At 47.4% G+C, this 20377-nt stretch overlaps 1 protein-coding gene across 4 annotated transcripts in view; it reads right to left on the minus strand.

Annotated features, from left to right (window-relative positions):
• LOC140492234 (dihydropyrimidinase-related protein 3-like) overlaps positions 1–20377 on the minus strand; it is a 240286-nt gene that overhangs the window by 27360 nt on the left and 192549 nt on the right. For all 4 annotated transcript variants that reach the window (XM_072591147.1, XM_072591145.1, XM_072591144.1 and 1 more), the window contains exon 12: positions 9137–9316. In XM_072591147.1, the coding sequence (XP_072447248.1) occupies positions 9137–9316 (180 nt within the window). The remainder of the gene's footprint in view (positions 1–9136; positions 9317–20377) is intronic.

The following is a 20377-nucleotide window of genomic DNA, read 5'->3' on the forward strand; positions in this document are numbered from 1 at the left end:
CCTGTCAATCCCATTCCCCTGCACTGTAAGGACAAGTTTTCCAAATGCGTATAACACTGGAGTATTTTAAACATGTCAGTGTTTAATGGCTTTCTAAGGCAGTGTGTTGTCTCAGCTGGTTTTATACAGACTTTTTACCAACAGTTGATACTTCCCATTTGTTGTTTACCAACATTGGCTCCTGGATTGTCTGATCAATTGAAGAATAGGACCTGGAAATCGCACGAGGGAGAGGCATTCCAATCGATACAAGAACATTAAAAAAAATCTCAGGCATTTCTCTGAACTCACAGAGTCCCTTCTGGGACACGATAAATGGATGACAGCTCCATTTCTTAATGTTACACTTTCTGATTGGCTGCTGCCGTCATCGACAACGGTCACCTGGACACACCAGGTCTGAGAGTGAGCCCTGTGTTCTGAGGGAGCAACCAGGTTAGTCAACAGTGACTGGGGTGGGGCAGCCGTTGTCATAGATGCCCACAGAGCAGAGCAGACTGGACTGCGATGAACAACAGGAAGCCGGACTTTCTCTCTAGCTCAGGGACCCCAATATCGTCTTAACTCAGCGCAGATGGAGCCCCTATTCGTTCGGATGAATCCGTTCATTAAGAGTTGACAATCACTGCTGTCGGGGGAAGCTCCTGGTAGCATTATTAAAAGAGAGTTGGACTACGTGCTGCGCTTTCCTTCCATGATGTTAACGAGCTCCCGCAGTCAATGCATCTGCTCTGTGAAGGGAAAAAGAGACAAACTACAAACCCCCTTTAGAAGTCTGGGGCATCAGGGTCACACTGCTCCAATGGTCCCTGACAATGCAAGAATCCCATTAATTCCAACAATGATAAAAGTGACCTCAAATCTTCCAAGCCAACATTAAGTATATTGTCATCCAATACATTCCAAAAAAAAAGAAACTGGCAAATTGTTTCTCGTTCCCTTCACAAGAAATCAAGGCTCTCTGGGTTCTGTCCATTTGATGTTTTCTACAGGGGGCCTAATAAAAGCTGTGTTTGACAAGAGTTATTACTATGAGAAATGAGCCCAGAGGGTGACTTTTTTTAAATTTTTCTCTCCTGTCCCCAAAATGAAAGGGAGAGAGAGAGGTTTTGGAACAAAGGTTAGACTCATTTACCATAACCCCTAGATCAACAACACCAGGCCGTAATCTGATACATTAACCCTAACCTGTCAAAATGATGTCTATTCAGCACTCTGCCCTACTTGCTGTTAAACCTGCATTAAAACTTCTGCCTTCAAATAAAAATAGATTGCAAACCGATGTCTGAGATGATTCCTTCCAGAGTATATTGAGTGAACAGCTCAGCAGCAGATCTTGTGTTGAAATGATCTAGCACTCATTGTGAAAGAGATAGTATGCAATGTAGTCGTCACATCTTGATACAAGTTTGAATTCAGTAATGACACAGAGTGATACCAAACCAGAGGAGATAACATCGAGCAGAGGTTGGAGGGGAAGGAGTTGGGGAGGCAGGAGGGGATGCACTTTCAACCAGCAGCAAGATGGTAGTGGCTGTGGGAAGACATCATAAAAAGGACAGAAGCCAAGACTCCTTTTCACAGTGGGGTTTGATAGATTGGGCTTCCAGCCAGACACACACAATCCAGTGGAGACCCCCTAGGTCAGGTAGGGCTGCTCTCCAGCCAATGGGGACAGGGCTAATCCCAAGGAATGCTGAGACAGGGGAGCGTGCCTGCAAGTGTAGCTGGGGCAATGGTTCGGCGCAGGACTCTCTCACACACACACCCACTCACTCTCTCTCAGACACACACAACCCCCCCACCCCCCCCCCCCCCGCCGCTCACTCACTCTCTCAGATACACACACACACCCGCTCACTCACTCTCTCAGACACACACATACCCTCCGCTCACTCTCTCTCAGACCCACGCATCTGCTCACTCTCTCTCTCAGACACACGTGCATCCTCCCACTCACTCTCTCTCAGACACACACACCCCCGCTCACTCTCTCTCTCAGACACACACACCCCCGCTCACTCACTCTCTCAGACACACACCCACTCACTCTCTCTCTCTCTCAGACACACACAACCCCCCCGTTCACTTTCTCTCAGACACACACACACCCACCCACCCACTCTCTCTCACACACACCCACCCACTCTCCTCTCACACACACCCACTCACAATCTTTCTCTCTCAGACACACACACACCCACTCACTCTCTCACTCAGACACACACCCACTAACTCTCTTTCTCTCTCAGACTCACAAACACCCACCCACTCTTCCTCTCTCTCTCAGACTCACACGCACAAACAAACTCACTCTCTCTCGGACACACACACACGCATCCACTCACTCTCTCTCTTTGACACACACGCACCCAGTCACTCACACTCTCTCTCTGACACTCAGATATGCACCCACTCACTCTCTCTCTTTCTCTCCGACACACAGGCACTCTCTCTCTCTATCACTCTCTGTCTCAGACACACACCCACTCACTCACTCCCTCTCTCAGACACACACGCACCCAGTCACTGTCTCTCCCAGACACACACGCAACCACCCATTCTCTCTCTCAGACACACATAACCACTCGCTCACTCTCTCTCAGACACACATGCACCCTCTCTCTCTCTCTCTCTCTCTCTCTCTCTCAGACACACGCACTCACTCACTCTCTCAGACACACACCCACTCACTCTCTCTCAGACACACACCCACTCACTCTCTCTCAGACACACACCCACTCACTCTCTCTCAGACACACACCCACTCACTCTCTCTCAGACACACACCCACTCACTCTCTCTCAGACACACAGGCACCCACTCACACTCTCTCCCTCAGACACACACCCACTCACTCTCTCTCAGACACACACCCACTCACTCTCTCTCAGACACACACCCACTCACTCTCTCTCAGACACACACCCACTCACTCTCTCTCAGACACACACTCACTCACTCTCTCTCAGACACACACTCACTCACTCTCTCTCAGACACACACTCACTCACTCTCTCTCAGACACACAGGCACCCACTCACACTCTCTCAGACACACACCCACTCACTCTCTCTCAGACACACACCCACTCACTCTCTCTCAGACACACACCCACTCACTCTCTCTCAGACACACACCCACTCACTCTCTCTCAGACACACACTCACTCACTCTCTCTCAGACACACACTCACTCACTCTCTCTCAGACACACAGGCACCCACTCACACTCTCTCCCTCAGACACACATGCACACACATTCTCTCTCTCTCAGACACACGCACCCACTCACTCTCTCTCAGACACACAGGCACCCACCCACACTCTCTCAGACACACACCCACTCTCTCTCTCTCTCATACACACATACACACCCACTCTCTCTCTCTCTCAGACACTCACGCACCCACTCTCTCTCTCTCAGACACATGCACCCACTCACTCACTCAGACACACCCACTCACTCACTCACTCAGACACACCCACCCACTCACTCTCTCAGACACACGCACACCCACCCACTCTCTCTCTCAAACACACACGCACCCACACTCTCTCTCACAGACACACATACCTCCACTTGCTCGTTCTGTCCCACAGACATACACACACCCTCTCGCTCTCTCAGACACACACACTCACTCATTCTCTCCTGACAGATGGTGTGGACGTGTTGGGCCAAATGGCCTAATTCCAAACTGTAGGGTTTGTATTCTGTGACTCTAAGATATTAGGAAACACCAGCAGGAGAGGCTTTTAGGGAGAGGCTGAATAGACTGGGGTTGCTTTCTCTGGAGCGCTGGAGGCTGAAGGGTTTATAAAACCTGATCGAGGTATAAAATCATGAGGGGCCTGGAATGGGTAAATAGGCCAAGTCTTTTCCCTGGGGTGGGGGAGTCCAGGATGAGAGGGCATAGGTTTAGGGTGAAAGGGGAAAGAAATAAAAGGGACCTAAGGGGCAAAGTTTTCATGTAGCTGGTGGTGTGTGTATGGAATGAGCTGACAGAGGAAGTGGTGGAGGCTGGTACAATTATAACAGATAAAAAACATCTGGATGGGTATATGAATAGGAAGGGATATGGGCCAAGTGCTGGCAAATGGGACTAGGTTAGGTTGGGATATCTGGTCGGCACGGACGAGTTGGACTGTAGGGTCTGTTTCCATGCTGTACATCTCACTGACTCTGTGGAACTAATCCTGATCACACAGGAGGCACTATTTATAAGTTAAAAACAGAAAATCCTGTGGTGTGTAAATCCCTAGAAAACCCTTCCATACGCAAGAGTGTTTAAAAATCCCCTCCACAAATCGTAACTGATGGTAGATCAACTTTTTATTGAATCATAGAATCCCTACAGTGTAGAAAGAGGCCATTCAGCCCATCAAGTCTGCACCAACCCTCCAAAGAGCAGCCAGACTCAGCCCCTGCCCTCACCCCATATTTCTCATGGCTGTCCCACCTAACCTACACATCCTTGGGCACTAGGGGCAATTTAGCATGGCCAATCCCCCCCATCCAGAACATGTTTGGACTGTGGGAGGAAACTGGAGCACCCGGAGGAAACCCAGGCAGACACGGGGAGAATGTGTGGGGTTTACACAGAGAGAGTTGCTAGAGGCTGGAATCGAACCCAGGTCCCTGGCACAGTGAGGCAGCAGTGCTAACCACTGAGTGCTAATTGCCTTGGACATGGATCATGGTTAGAACATGGAACAGTCCAGCACAGGGACAGGCCCTTCAGCCCACACCATTGTGCCGCACGTGACGTTAAATTAGACTAACTCTTTCTGCCTGCCCTTGGTGAGGTGACCACTTTTGGGGAATTAAAATTGTACTCCAACTACCATCTGAGAATAGCCGGGGAATAGAATCGAATTGTGAATTCTCAAGATTTGACAAACTAAAGTCAATCAAGGTCATCATTGAAACAATGCAAGGCAGATTTACTCGTCAGGATTGGTTTAGAAAGATCAGTCACGTTCCTATTGAAACGGGCTCAAACATTTAACAGTCTCAGGTTCCTGTGTTATGATGCCTGGTCATCAGGCTTCACAAAGTCTGGTGAACAAACTTCATTTATCAGTAACCAGCTTTGAGTGTTCTGGATCTCTGGGCCTAGTTACACACTCTTTTCGCTGGGGATATCACAATCTGCAATCCCTTACAAAATAAGGTGAAACTTTTTAACCTCCGAATTGCGAAGCAGTTTGTGAAGCTTTTGCTGAGATGGTTCAAAACATTCAACTAGCCGTCCTTTTCCCTAATGGAAAAGGACAGAGGTTCCTGTCACAATTGAACTAATTTTCAGAAGAAGGTGGTCCCAACTGAAACAGCCTTTGGCAGTGAGTGGTATTAACCCAGGAACAGGTGAGCAGGCATTTGGAGCTCCTGTCCTGATGTGGAGAAAGGTCTTCATCCTGTTGGTTATTCTTTCTGACACAAACAGCAAGGGCTGTGTGGAGTTTGCGCATTCTCTCCATGTCTGCGTGTGTTTCCTCCGGGTGCTTCGGTTTCCTCTCACAGTCCAAAGATGTGCAGGGCAGGTGAATTGGCCATGCTAAATTGCCCATAGTGTTAGGTAAGGGGTATGGGTGGGTTGCGCTTTGGCGGGTCGGTGTGGACTTGTTAGGTCGAATGGCCTGTTTCCACACTGTAGGTAATCTAATAAGACCATAAGACATAGGAGCAGAAGTAAGGCCATTCGGCCCATCGTGTCCACTCCGCCATTCAATCATGGCTGGTGGGCACTTCAACTCCACTTACCCGCATTCTCCCTGTAGCCCTTAATTCCCCGAGACAACAAGAATCTATCAATCTCTGCCTTGAAGACATTTAGCGTCCCGGCCTCCACTGCACTCTGCGGCAATGAATTCCACAGGCCCACCACTCTCCGGCTGAAGAAATGTCTCCGCATTTCTGTTCTGAATTTGCCCCCTCTAATTCTAAGGCTGTGTCCACGGGTCCTAGTCTCCTCACCTAACGGAAACAATTTCCTAGCATCCATAATCTAATCTAATTGAGATTGGGGATACATATCAGTCGGGGAACGCAAGGATAAAACGCAAGTCACTCACAGACAAAGCTCCCTTTCTAACTGTTGTCAGCTGCATTTCAGAATTACGTTGGGAGAGGCAGAGGATTGGAAGCAGGAGGAGAATCGGCTCCTGCCATCTCCAGCACTGTCCATCAATTTTATAATCCCCCCCAGACATACAGCACGGGCCATTAGCCAAGGGACGAGAGCCAGATCCCAGCAGTGACAGTGGGATCTGTCTCTCGTTTCTTGACGAATTCCCCCTGCTGTATGTCTGGGTGAACTGCTTCAACAGAATAAGCTGACTGCCTTGGAACAGGTGACAATTCTGGTGCCTGTTAAATGTTGCAATTCTACCAGCCTCCACCACTTCCTCTGGCAGCTCATTCCATACCCGTACCACCCTCTGCATGAAAACGTTGCCCCTTAGGTCCCTTTTATATCTTTCCTCTCTCACCCTAAACCTGTGCCCTCTAGTGTGGACTCCCCCACCGCAGGGAAAAGACTTTGTCTATTTATCCTATCCATGCCCCTCATGATTTTATAAACCTCTATAAGGTCACCCCTCAGACTCCGACACTCCAGGGAAAACAGCCCCAGCCTATTCAACCTCTCCCTACAGCTGAAATCCTCCAACCCTGGCAATATCCTTGTAAATCTTTTCTGAATACTTTCAAGTTTCACAACATCCTTCCGAAAGGAAGGAGACCAAAATTGCATGGAATATTCCAACATTGGATTAGTGGTGCTGGAAGAGCACAGCAGTTCAGGCAGCATCCAACGAGCAGCGAAATCAACGTTTCAGGCAAAAGCCTTCCAACATTGGCCTAACCAATATCCTGTACAGCCACATGACCCCCCCAACGCCTGTACTCAACACTCTGATCAATAAAGGAAAGTATACCAAACGCCTTCTTCACTATCCAATCTACCAGCGACTCCACTTTCAAAGTGCTATGAACCTGCACTTCAAGGTCTCTTTGTTCAGCAACACTCCCTAGGACCTTACCATGAAGTGTATAAGTCCTGTTAAGGTTTGCTTCCCCAAAGTGCAGCATCTTATATTTATCTAAATTAAACTCCATGTGCCACTTCTCAGCCCATTGGCCCATCTGATCAAGATTCTGTTGTAATCTGAGGTAACCATCTTCGCTGTCTACCTCACCTCCAATTTTGGTGTCATCTGCCTTGGAAGTTGTCGGCTTGTAATCAAAGGGAGGAAGCCATTTGATTGCTCAACTGATTGATTTATTGTAGTCATGCGTACCTAAATACAGTGAAAAGTTTTGTTTTGTGAGCAGTACACAGCGAACAAGGACACAGATCATGGGTTGCTCAGACAAAGTGAGGCACACAAGGTTATTCAATGAGATCAAAGCCAATCTGCAACCCAACTGAGTGTTGCCAAAGTCTAGCTCACGCCCTTTGACAAAATCGCTCACTTGTCTTTGAAGTGAACAAATCAATCTTTCATCAGTTGCCATTTGCAGAAGAGAGTTCCAAACTTCCACCGGCCTTCTGCTTGAAGAAACATTTCTCAGCTTCATCCCTAAAAGGGCTGGTTCTGATTTTCCGTCCTTGACATCGCCCTTCCCTCGCCCGAGGCTAGACTTAGTCACAGTAGGTGGAGATGAATTAGGCAAAATTAAAATGCGATGATGTGTTGATATTTTCCAGCCTGATGTTAACACCCGGAGCTGGGGGACAGGCCAGTCATTTCCCTCCACAGGCTTGAGGTTGCTCTGTGCCTTTGTTGGTGGAGGATGCTGGGTAACCCATTGTTGGCGCAGTTGAAGGTCATGTGATGCCCCCTGCAGATAGTTCGTCATTGACCATCTGCACTCAGGGTTTACATAAGCCCTTGCCGCCTTGTATTCTCAAGGGAGAGTCATCTTGTGATATTCCAGTGCTTGTGACACTGCCACACTTGCAAATTTTGACAGCCGGCTAACAGGATGAGGAGCACACTGTTTCACTTTCTGTCTCTGCTGCCACCTGGCTCTGATAGCCACTCCCGCACCAGACACCAAATCTGTCTGTCGCCTTCTGCCTCAGATACAGGTGCAGAGACATTTCTCAGAAAGGGGTCATCTTGTTGGGAACTGGCACTGGCTCACAACTCAAAAAGAATCCTCGACAAACAAAGCTCAAATCGCCACAGTCCCAAAGGAACTCGGAGAGAGACGAGTGGCAGTGGTCAGCACGCCTCAGGCGAGGGGTGAGGGCGAGGAGGGAAGCCCCTCGTGTTAACCTCAGCCGGTTGAGGGAACTAAACTCACGTCGTTGGCATCCATCCAAGTGAGCCAACGGGCAGAAATCATGAAGCAAGAGGCAGAGAATTCCGAAATTTACAGGCGTTTGCAGAATCTCTAAGCGGCTGCCAAGCGTGGAACTGACAGTATCACACCACACGGAAACGCACCCTTCGGTCCAACCCGCCTGTACGACCAAACTAAACAAGCCCCAACTACCTACACATCTGTTGAACCCTAACCCTATCGTCTCCCTGTCCAAATGTCTTTTCGATGTTGCAACCCTTCTGTCATTTGCCAAATAGATCAAGCAACATGCTCACTAATGTTACCCTGAACAACATTTCATCCCTATGTTAATCAACTCTGAATCACTCAACACACGTTTGCAAAAACAAGGGCTGCCCCATTGCCTTGCTGAGTGATAACTTGCCACGCTAGCCATTTCCCTTTGTATGTAAATCCCAGGGAGAGCAGCTCCCTGTTGCCTGGATGATGTGTTTAACTTGGTTAAATACACCCATTGGCAAAAAGTGTGGTGCTGGAAAAGCACAGCTGGTCAGGCAGCACCCGAGCAGCAGGAGAGTCGATGTTTCGAGCGTAAGCTCTTTATCAGGAATGACATTCCTGAGGAAGAGATCATGCTGGAAAAACGTCGATTCTCCAGCTCCTTGGATGCTGCCTGACCTGCTGTGCTTTTCCAGCACCACACTTTTTGACTCTGATCTCCAGCATCTGCAGTCCTCACTTTATCTTGGTTGATTAAAATCACCCGCGGGCACTTCACAGGAAACCGGTAAAGACGACGATTAAAAAGCTACAGATTCACACACAGAGACTGCCTTACCTGCTTTCGTGCCTTGATGCGCTTGTGTACAAAGTCTGCAAAGGGCTTGCAGGGAATAAAGCGGCCGCTTCCCGGAGTGACATGAAGGTTCCCATCTTCCAGCACAATCTTGCCCTGACTGATGACGACAACAGGAGCTCCACACAACTCTGTTCCTTCAAAGATGTTGTACTCCACAGCCTGGGGGCAAGAACATTCAAATTAAAACTGAACAAGGACGAGTGTTTACACTCAGCTGCTGGTTAGATCAAACTGTGTTGAGCACTTGCTTCAACATCCCTTCCCTTTAAGGTTAGCGTAACAGACTAACCTGCTCTCAAACATCCTGGGGCTCACCACTCACCAGAAACTGGGACTAGCCAGATAACCTCAAACCGTAAACTCAGGACAATGTCTCGCCAACCAACACAGCCGGATGCGATCTGAGCTCCTGGTCACCACGCTTTTTAATTCCTCTTCCGACATGACCATTCTCAGCTTCCTCCAATGCCAAAGTGAATCAAAGCACAAGTTGAAGAAACAATACCTCATCTCTTGCCTGGGCAGCCTACAGCCTGGATGACTCAACATTGAGTTCTTCAAATTCAAATAACCTCCCTTTCCATCCCTGTCTCCCTCTCACTCCTTCCTGCCACCAACCGGATTCATTCCTCCCATTGACTAACCAGGTCATACCCTTTACCTGTGCTTACCTCCCCCACACCAAAAAACCCTCCCCCACCCCTTTATCAGCAGCTTCCCCGCCCCTCTCCCCACCGCCCCCAACACCCACCCCCAGTTCTGAAGAAAGGTTACATCTGAAACTTCGACGTCTCCACCTCCTGATGCTTGCTGTGTTCTTCCAGCCTCCTGCCTGTCTACCTTGGATTCCAGCATCTGCAGTTTTTGTTTGTCTCTACATTAACACCATGGCTATAAGAACAAATTTAGATTCTCCTGACTCACAAAGGCCTGTCCACCAGCTACAAGGCACATATCAGGAATACTCCCAAGCTCAGACTAATGCGCCATCTGGACACAGCTGCTTGATTGGTGCCTCATCTACCATCTTTAAGAACACCTTTAACATAAAACATTGCAGCATAGTACAGGCCCTTCAGCCCTTGATGTTGTGCCGACCTTTAGAACCAATTAAAGCTCACCCAACCTACACTATTCCATTTTCATCCATATACTTATCCAATTACCATATAAATAACTTTGAAGTTGGCGAGTCTACAATTGTTGCAGGCAGGACATTCCACGCCTCTACTACTCTCTGGGTAAAGAAATTACCTGACATCTGTCCTTTATCTATCATCCCTCAGTTTGTAATTATGTCCCCTCATGCTAGTTATTAATTCCCTCCACTGTGAATACAGCACTGTGTGCAGCAATTGCAACGAGTTCAGCCAACTCCACCTCACAGAATCGGAGTTCCCTGATTGGGGCTATTCATTAGGGAGTCCTGGCTGACAGATTAAAAAGGAGGGTGGCACGGTGGCACAGTGGTTAGTACTGCTGCCTCACAGCGCCAGAGACGCAGGTTCAATTCCCGCCTCAGGTGACTCTCTGTGTGGAGTTTGCACGTTCTCCCCGTGTCTGCGTGGGTTTCCTCCGGGTGCTCCGGTTTCCTCCCACAGTCCAAAAATGTGCAGGTTAGGTGAATTGGCCATGCTAAATTGCCCATAGTGCATTAGTCAGGGGTAAACGTAGGGGAATGGGACTGGGTGGGTTGCTCTTCGGAGGGTCGGTGTGGACTTGTTGGGCCGAAGGGCCCGTTTTCTCACTGTAGGGAATCTAATCTCAAATTGCAGAACCTCACAAACAGGCAGACTCTACAACAAAGGCAGTGAATATACAGGAACAGCATCATCTGCAAACTCTGCTCTAGGCTGCTCACCATCCTCACTTGGAAATATACCGTACGTACTCGAGTAATAGTTGATCTCATGTAAAAGTCGACCACCTATTTTTGGACAAATAACCTGGAATTTTCCATATATCTCGTGTAAAAGTCAACCCTAGTTCTTCATAGATAACAGATCAAGGTTTATGAGTCAGTGTGCTGGCTGACACATCCCACTCCAGTATTTCAGTCTGCCCGTTTTGTTCTGCTCCTGGTCTTCCAGTCCGCTGACTGTTGAGCTCTGCTCCGGGTTTTCAGAATTACCAATAATTTGTTTTTATTCATTTAGAGGTCAATTGGGCTTCTGCTAATGATATGGTATGAATTTCAACAGGCATGAATTTCAGCCCCACAAACATAGTATCCATGTTACAGTCAACCCCCCCCCCCCCCATAAGTTTAACCTCAAAAAGTAGTCAAAAATATTTGACTATTAATCGAGTATACACGGTAATTATCACTCCTGGGTCAAAATCTCACAACTACTTCATAACAATACCGGGGAACAGACCACAATATGCTGACTATATTGTCTGAAGGTGATGCATCAGCATCACCTTCTCAAGAGCAATGAGGGATGGGGTCGGAAATGCTGGCCCAATCGCTGATGTCCACATTCCACAAAAGCGTCGGTAAAAAGGCTGGTGTGGTGAACGCAATAACCCAGGAGTGAGGATGATGCCCATTTTGATCCCATCTATGCCACTTTCAGCCTGGCTACACAGTGAATCAATGCTAATAGCACCTCACCAGGGCAAGGAAGATCACCGGTCTCCCTCCATTTCCGCATCATTAATCATGAAGCCTCACAGGAGGAGTTGATATAAGGCCAGGGTTGGGCACTGGTATAATGCCCTGGATGTCGGTTTGCTCGCTGAGCTGGAAGGTTCCTTTTCAGAACTTTTGTCACCATACGAGGTAACATCTTCAGTGAGCCTCTGGACGAAGCACTGCAGATGATTCTTGTTTTCTATTGAAATGTTTGGGTTGGTGATGCTATTTCCTGTGGTCATTTCCCAAGGTGATGTCATTTCCTGTTCTTTTTCTCAGGGGTTAGTAAATGGGGGTCAGTGTGTTTGTTGAGAGAGTTCCGGTTGGAATGCCATGCTTCTCGGAATGTCCTCCCTAGGAATAACCTGCCCAAGCTAACAGTGAAAATCTGTTGGAAGCAGCTGTAGAACTGAACTTTAGTGCAAATCAGAAACACGAGGGGAGAAAATGATCACTTACCCTCCAAGACGAGAGAAACAGTTGAATACTATTAAGGCCACCAACAGTGAGGCAAGAGATGGTATGTATCTGCCTGTTGGAATTATGAGCGGGATTTTCTACAAAGGTGGGACAGGAACAAAACAGTGGATTGTAACCTTCATCAGAACGAGTTTGATTCCGAATTTAAGGCCAGCCCTCTCCTGGCTGCCATGGATTAATTAGCCCAAGAGTACTTTTCAGATCAAAAGAAAATGGTTGTCTTTTACCAGGCAATAAAACAGAGACTTAAAGCTGCGTCCCTGCAAGTTGGCCAAACACAGTGGAATAGAATCCTTACAGTGTGGAAACAGACCCTTCAGCTCAACAAGTCCACACCAACCAATGCACCAAACCTACACATCCCTGAACACTACGGGTAATTTAGCATGGCCAATTCACCTGACCTGCACACCTTTGGATTGTGGGAGGAAACCGGAGCACCCGGAGGAAACCCACGCACACACGGGCAGAATGTGCAAACTCCACACAGACGCCCAAGGCTGGAATCAAACCCGGGTCCCTGGCGCTGTGGTCCCTAACTACTGAGCCACCATGCCGCCCCAGTAGAAGCGATCAGATAGTACTGCAGCCTCGAGAGTTCCCAACCCATAGCCACTCTGCCAGGGAATGCAGATGGACCCAGAATGTGCGATGTCTGTTACAAAACCCGGACATTCTGGGCTCGCACTGCCGTGACAGGCTGGGCTGAGATGGAAAGGAACTCTGGAGAAAGTGAGGATTGCAGATGCTGGAGAGTCAGAGGCGAAAGTGTGGCGCTCGAAAAACACAGCAAGTCAGGCAGCATTAGAGGAGCTGGGGGGTTGACATTTTGGACATAAGCCCTTCAGGTCTCACACAGTGAATTAGACTTGGTCACGTAGGTGGCTCAGTGGTTAGCACTGCTACCTCACAGCACCAGGGACCCGGGTTTAATTCCAGACTTGGGTGACTGTCTGTGTGGAGGTTACCCATTCTCACTGTGTCTGCGTGGGTTTCCTCCGGGTGCTCTGGTTTCCTCCCACAGTCCAAAGATGTGCAGTTTAGGTTGATTGATCATTGCTAAATTGCCCGTAGTGTTCAGGGGTGTGTAGGTTAGGTGCATTAGTCAGGGGGAAATGTAGAGTAATAGGGTAGGGGAATGGGTCTGAGTGGGATACTCTTTGGAGGGTCGGTGTGGACTTGTTGGGCCAAAGGGCCTGTTTCCACACAGTAGGAATTCTATGTTTCCTTGTGCCAACTCTGCTATTGCAACACTCCAAGCCTTGGGTTGAGACACGCAGCTCAAAGAATTAATCTGCTGCAAATACAACTGGACCTTCTCAGCCAGGCTGCCTCGCAGAGGGTAAGCACTTCACTGTCTGTGCCAGGCTCATGGGTAATAGGAGAGGGTGGGGAACAGCTCAGATTGTGACATAGCTTGGCAGATCTTGTGAAACGTTCAAAGACTGCTCCTACTGCCCAGATGTTGGCAGTCCCAAGGACGGGAGGGGAGTATTTTGTCAAAGGCAGGTACAGCTTTTCTCACGAGATTTGTTTAAAAATCAGAATGGAATTTCACTGTTAAGGTCCTGTTTAAGAAATATGGCTCAGCAACAAAATGCCATTGCCACTTTATAGCGATACCCTCTTTAGGTCCATTTAATTCAAAGCAGGGAACCTAACAGGGTGGAGGGAGGGTATTAAATGGGACGAGGGCACTAACAGGGTGAAGGGAGGGTATTTAATGGAGAGAGGGCACTAACAGGGTGGAGGGAGAGTATTTAATGGGGAGAGGGCACTAACAGGGTGGAGGGAGGGTATTTAATGGGGAGAGGGCACTAACAGGGTGGAGGGAGGGTATTTGATGGGGAGATGGCACCAACAGGGTGGAGGGAGGGTATTTAATGGGGAGAGGGCACTAACAGGGTGGAGGGAGGGTATTTAATGGGAAGAAGGCACTAACAGGGTAGAGGGAGGGTATTTAACAGTGAAAGCTCATCAAACAGAATGGAGGAAGGGTATTCATAAAAATACGGGGCATCCAATAGCATCACTATTTGTGTGTCCTGTAATCCGGGGGGGGGGGGATCTGATTTGGCCAAAGTACAGTATTCACAGTCCCCTGAGACACCTCTCTGATGTTTCATTCTTCAGGTATAAATGGAACCGGTTATAAAGGCAGATTGTATGAAGCAGCAGCTGATCAAGCAGTGTTTTTTTGGGTGCCAACTGTATTGTTAAATTTCACCGTCTAGGTGCCCAGAGTCTACTGCCTTTCCAGAACAGTCAGTCCACACTGTATCAAACAGAGGCAACTTGGTGAAAGCATAGTGGTAGTGTATATTGCGAAATTGTGCAGACTCTCTTCGGAGTCAGATGAAGACGGCCTGGGGCAAGTACATATGGGAGGGAGTAGCAATGATTAACAGTCAATGGAAAACATAACACAGAGTGATGACAAGCCTAAGTAAAGACAGCTCCAGGAGACCACTACCCAAACCTCCGTCTTATTCTGAAGGAGGGATGGCTTTGTGTCATTTGGATTTGGATGGCATCGTATGGTGATGGAGTGCTTCAATGAAGTATTTGTAAACAAACCAAATCATCAAAAAAAACCTAATTATCCATACTGAGATTTCAAACTCTCTGCTTTTCAAACAATAGGCACAGCAATAATCTTTAGGAATTGCAATCCAGCTGAACAGATCGGATGAAGTAGACTGCAGGGCCACACCAGGAATTGTCCCAAGTTCTTATTTATGTAGACTGGATGTGCCAAGGGCACAACTCACTGCGCCAATGGGCAGCTCACCATCCATGGGCAGACAGGATTGGTGGCTCGGATGCTGACTGAGACTGGAGGAAAGCTCATGGGTCAACTGGGACCATTAAATGGTCAACTAAAGGTCACTCAAAAGCCTCCTCCATGTTTTCAAAAGCTTGAAAACATGTACTAACAGATTGAAGAACAGCTTCTTCCCCGTCGTTAGCAGACCTATGAATGGACCTCTCCTTTATTAGAGTTGATTTTTCTCTGTAGCTTTAACACTATATTCTGCATTCTGTTCTATTACCCTGATGTATTTGTGTAAGGTATGATTTCTCTGGATAGCATACAATTGAACACATTTCACCGTATTTCAGTATGTGACAATAAACGAAGTGGAATCCAAATCAAATCAAAACAACAATGGGCGGAGCCCATAGTCTTGATTGTGGGTACAGGATGCCCTCTGTCCAATGGTGGCCTCACAACTCCCCCCCACCTTCCCATGGTCTCTCCTGACTCCATACATTAGCCCAATCCAACACCCTTACACTGCTCCCAACTCCGCTCAGCTAGCCCTCCTTGTCATATTTCTCGTCATTCATTCACGGGATGAGGGAGTCACTGGCTAGGCCCAGCATTTATTGCTCATCCCTAATTGCCCTGAGGACAGTTAAGAGTCAACCATTTTGCTGTGGGTCTGGAGTCACATGTAGGCCTGACCAGGTAAGGATGGCAGTTTTCTTCCCTAAAGAACATTAGTGAACCAGGTGGGTTTTTCTGACAATCAACTCATGGTGCTCATTAGAGTCCTAATTCCAGATATTTATTGAATTAAAATATCACCATCTGCCATGGTGGGATTTGAACTGGGTCCCCAGAACATTACTTATGTCTCTGGATTAACAGTCCAGTGATAATAGCACTAGCCATTGCTGCTCCCTATAGGTCTGGATCCACAGTATCTTTTTTTGTTTGGATGGTTGGTGATAGGCTCAGCAATGGCCATGCCACCCAATGGCACTGCTGGGACTACAGCTCTGAGCCATTTCTCTCTCTCCAATCAGGAAGAGCTCATTTCTGACATCTCCGCTGGATTCATGTATATTTCCTGCGTCCATTGCTCCCAACACGGTCTCCTCTACATTGGAGAGACAGAGCACAAACTCAGGGACTGATTCAGGGAACATCTCTGGTCCGTATGCTCCAATCAATCCCACCTTCCAGTTGCCAGCTTTTGCAACTCCCCCTCCCACTCCCCTGACACCTGTCCATCCTGGGCCTCCTCTACCGTCAAAATAATGCCACACGCAAACTGGAGGAAGAACATCTCATCTTCCACCTCGGAGATGACAACCCTATGGCCTCAACATAGAATTCACCAGCTTGCAAATCTCCCCACCCCCCCCCCCCCCCCCCCCCCCCCACTCCATCCTAGGTCCAGCCCTCCCTCGCCACCTTATCCCATCGACCTGATCTAACCTATCATAGAGATGTACAGCATAGAAACAAACCCTTTGGTCCAACTCGTCCATACTGACCAAATAGCCTAAACTACTCTAGTCCCACCTGCCAGCACTTGGCCCATATCCCTCCAAATCCTTCCTATTCATATACCCATCCAGATGCCTTTTAAATGTTGCAATTGTACCAGCCTCCACCACTTCCTCAGGCAGCTCATTCCATACACGTACCATCCTCTGCATGAAAGATTTGCCCCTTAGGTCTTTTATATCTTTCCCCTCTCACCCTAAACCTATGCCCTCTAGTTCTGGACACCACCACCCCAGGGAAAAGACTTTGTCTATTTTTCTTATCCATGCCCCCCAAGGTTTTATAAACCTCTATAAGGTCACCCCTCAGCCTCAGACGCTCCTTCCCACCTTTACACTCTACCCTTCCCAATCTCCATCACATCCCTCCTGCATCCACCAATCGCCATCCCAACTACCTTGCCCATAGCTGCACCCACCCCTTCCTTCCACTATTTATCTCTCAGCCCCCTTTACCCCTCCCCAGTCCTGATGAAGGGCTCCCGCCTGAAACGTCAACTCTCCTGGTCCTCGGATGCTGCTTGACCTGCTGTGCTTTCTGCAGCTCTTCATTTTATCGATGCTGACTCTCCAGCATCTGCCTATCTCCAAGCTGGCTTGTTCAGCTCAGGGAGCTGGCAGAAAACGAGAAAAACAGCAAGACCACCAACTTTGTGTAAAATTCCAGCGCTGGTCTCTTCAGGTGATTGAAGAGGCAAGCATCTCAAAGTCTGAAGACACTGTCGGCATTTAACTATAACCACCTGCCGAGCACAAGCATTTTAAAAGCTGCTTCAACATTTCAATTTCAGAGATGGCAACATAAAAATATTAATGGGAGTCCTCTGGGAAGGGTTGTAAAAATAATACTGCAGTGAAGGGTTATTTTCAGTAGGCTGACACATCATTCTCTCCCAGATGTTAATGGCTTTGCTCTGGGAGTCTAACATGTTTTCTTTGGTTCACATTTAAGTGCAATCTGGCATTACTGAAGCATGGAGAGAACAAAAAGAATTGAATGAATGAATTAATGTTCGGGTTAGTTTAGCTGCACAAACCCAGGTCTAAACTTTCACCCTCACTCGATGAGCTGAATTCAGTCAACGTGCTGTTCTGTCCATGCTCTGGGCAGAAAGTGAGACAATTCTCCATGTTCCGAAGGTCCAGTTACCTTTGCTGGGAAAACCCAAGAAGTGACAACAATAGACCTCGACCTAGGCTGACGTGGAGCTCTTGCTGGCAAGGCCCATGGGAAAAGATGGCCCATTTGTGAAGTTTATCAACATCACTGGAAGTATCAGTTCTTTCTTGGCAGAGAAGCTATTAAAATTTGGTTCAGTTGTGTATTCTCAAGCCTGGTTCTATTTTCTTCTCAAACTGATATATGAAGACAACTTTGTGTATTTAATGTATACACCTTATCATACCCGTATAAATTCAAGCAGGACAAGTTTTGTGATGCCGATCACAGATGAGTATATTAATGCTACATTCCTTTCTCTTGCGGGGGGGGGGGGGGGTGGGAGGGTTGGAACTTTAGCCCAGGAGGTCTTAGGGATGAAAATTATTTATTCCTAAAATCAAAAATTGATAGTCCATATTTTACCACGACTATGAGAAATCCCTCCTGGGAGCATTATCCCTATCTCTCACAGGGTCTAACTCTCTTTCTTTCTCTCTCCCTCTCTCTCCCCAGCTTCGGATTCTCCCACAAGTGGAAACAACTAAAAAGGGGTGAGGAGGAGTGGGGTGGAGTGGTTTGGGGGCTGCTGTCTCAGCCCTCCTCACCTGGTCATAAAAGTGCAGAGTCCAGTCACTTGAATAGCACAGAACTTGGGACTTATCGGAGAGGCTCTGAACTTAAATGGAGCACATTTAAACATTATCCATGTCAAAGGCACTTGAGCTTCTTAATGTCTGTGGGCATCTTGAAGACACAACATTTGTTCAGGGGGGATACGACGCACTAAAGAGATACTTCATGACTAAGTGAGCTTGGAGTGTTGAGAATGTGGGAGAGGTGAGGCAAACAGATTGGTTAGCCGTTGCCAAAATACCTACAGTAGGAATGGAAAGACCAATGTTTTATACAGGAGGAAATAAAATGCTGTCAAGTAAGGTTTGATGGATCAACAATGCACCAGATTAGAGGGGAAGCGATGATCTATTGCTGGTCTATTAATCCAGAGATCCAGATAAAAGTCTAGGTCTTTACTCAGTAGTAGAGGCATGGAATACCCTGCCTGCAACTGTGCAGACTCGCCAAATTTAAGCATTTAAATGGCATTAGATAGACATATGGACAAAAATGGAATAGCATAGGCTAGATGGGCTTCAGACTGGTTTTACAGGTGGGTGCAACATCGAGGGCCGAAGGGCCTGTACTGCGCTGTAATGTTCTATAACGAGGCGAGGACTTGGGTTCAAATCCTGCCGTGGCAGGAGGTGGAATTTGAAATCAGTGAAAAAAAAAATCAAAAGAGAAAATGCAGTAAAATCTCAGCGGGTCTGGCAGCATCTGTAAGGAGAGAAAAGAGCTGACGTTTCGAGTCTAACAGACCCTTTGTCAAAGCACAAAATCAATCTGGTATTAAGACTGTGAAACCGTGCTGATTGTCAGGAAAACCTGGACTCGGTAATGTCCTTTAGGGAAGGAAACTGCCATCCCAACCTGGTCGGGCCTACGTTCAACTCCAGACCCACAGCAATTTAGTTGGTTCTTAACTGTCTACACAGCAATAAATGCTGGCCTGGCCAGTGACACCCACATCTTGTAATTAATTAAAAAGCAGTCAAGAGCTTAGCATTAGCTGAGACTTTCTTTGGTATGCCAATGGCGTTCTATAGAAATATACTGTCAGCAGCAAGAGACTGTTTGCTTCTCAAAGAACAAGGGAAGCCAGAGCTCATGGGTCAGAATCAAAGGGATATTATTTCATGGCAAAACATTTCAAGTGATATTGGAGCCCTTCCCCCATTACATCTGTTTATAAAAGAAATTTATGTCCATTGAACCCTTCCATATTCCCCCAGCATAATAAACATGAATCCTCACTGATGTTTCTCAAACTGCTCACTGGTTGTTCAATAAACAAATCACCATCGTCTGTTCAGGAGGAGTGACTGTACAGAGTGCTTTTAAAAACAGAGTCTTGCTTCAAACACATCATGAGCATATTACTGTCGCATTTAGCTAATGCAAGGGGTATTAATGTAATAACAGTGCAACAGCAGATCCCTATCCTTTCAAGCCTTTGTTACCTCAGTTTTATTCCAATGCAGCACCACCCCAAACTCCCATGTTGCACCATTTATTAAACGGAGCATTTTGGAAACTCTGCTGCTCAAAATTCACATCAAGTCCCATTAACTCAACAACTCATTGTAGCTCATCAACTAACAGTGGCTCCCAGTCCAGCAACATCACCTGTGTGTCATATCAAACATTGCTTGCTATGTATGGATCAACCTCTTCTATTTAGGATTAGAAGGATATGGGCCAAGTGCAGGGAAATGGGGTTAGCGTCGACGGACATTTTTGGTCGGTGTGGACCAGTTTGGGCCAAAAGTCCTGTCTCCATGCTGCAGGACTTGATGACTCTGCTTGAGATGACAGATTGGCCATTTTGGAATCAGACAGAGCAATCGCAATGGAAGGTGCGGCCTCAAGAAATTTGTGACAAGTGACTTTGGGCGAGTAAGCATTTACACTTGGTTTTAAGAGAGTAAAGCTTTTCTATTAAGGCTCCCATCTGCAGTAAGACTGTCACTGCAGATCACTCATGAGGGGCTTGGCATTCCATCTGAGACCCATTACCCTCTCA

Source organism: Chiloscyllium punctatum, chromosome 20, assembly GCF_047496795.1.
Source record: "Chiloscyllium punctatum isolate Juve2018m chromosome 20, sChiPun1.3, whole genome shotgun sequence".
In the NCBI taxonomy this organism is placed as follows: Eukaryota; Metazoa; Chordata; class Chondrichthyes; order Orectolobiformes; family Hemiscylliidae; genus Chiloscyllium; species Chiloscyllium punctatum.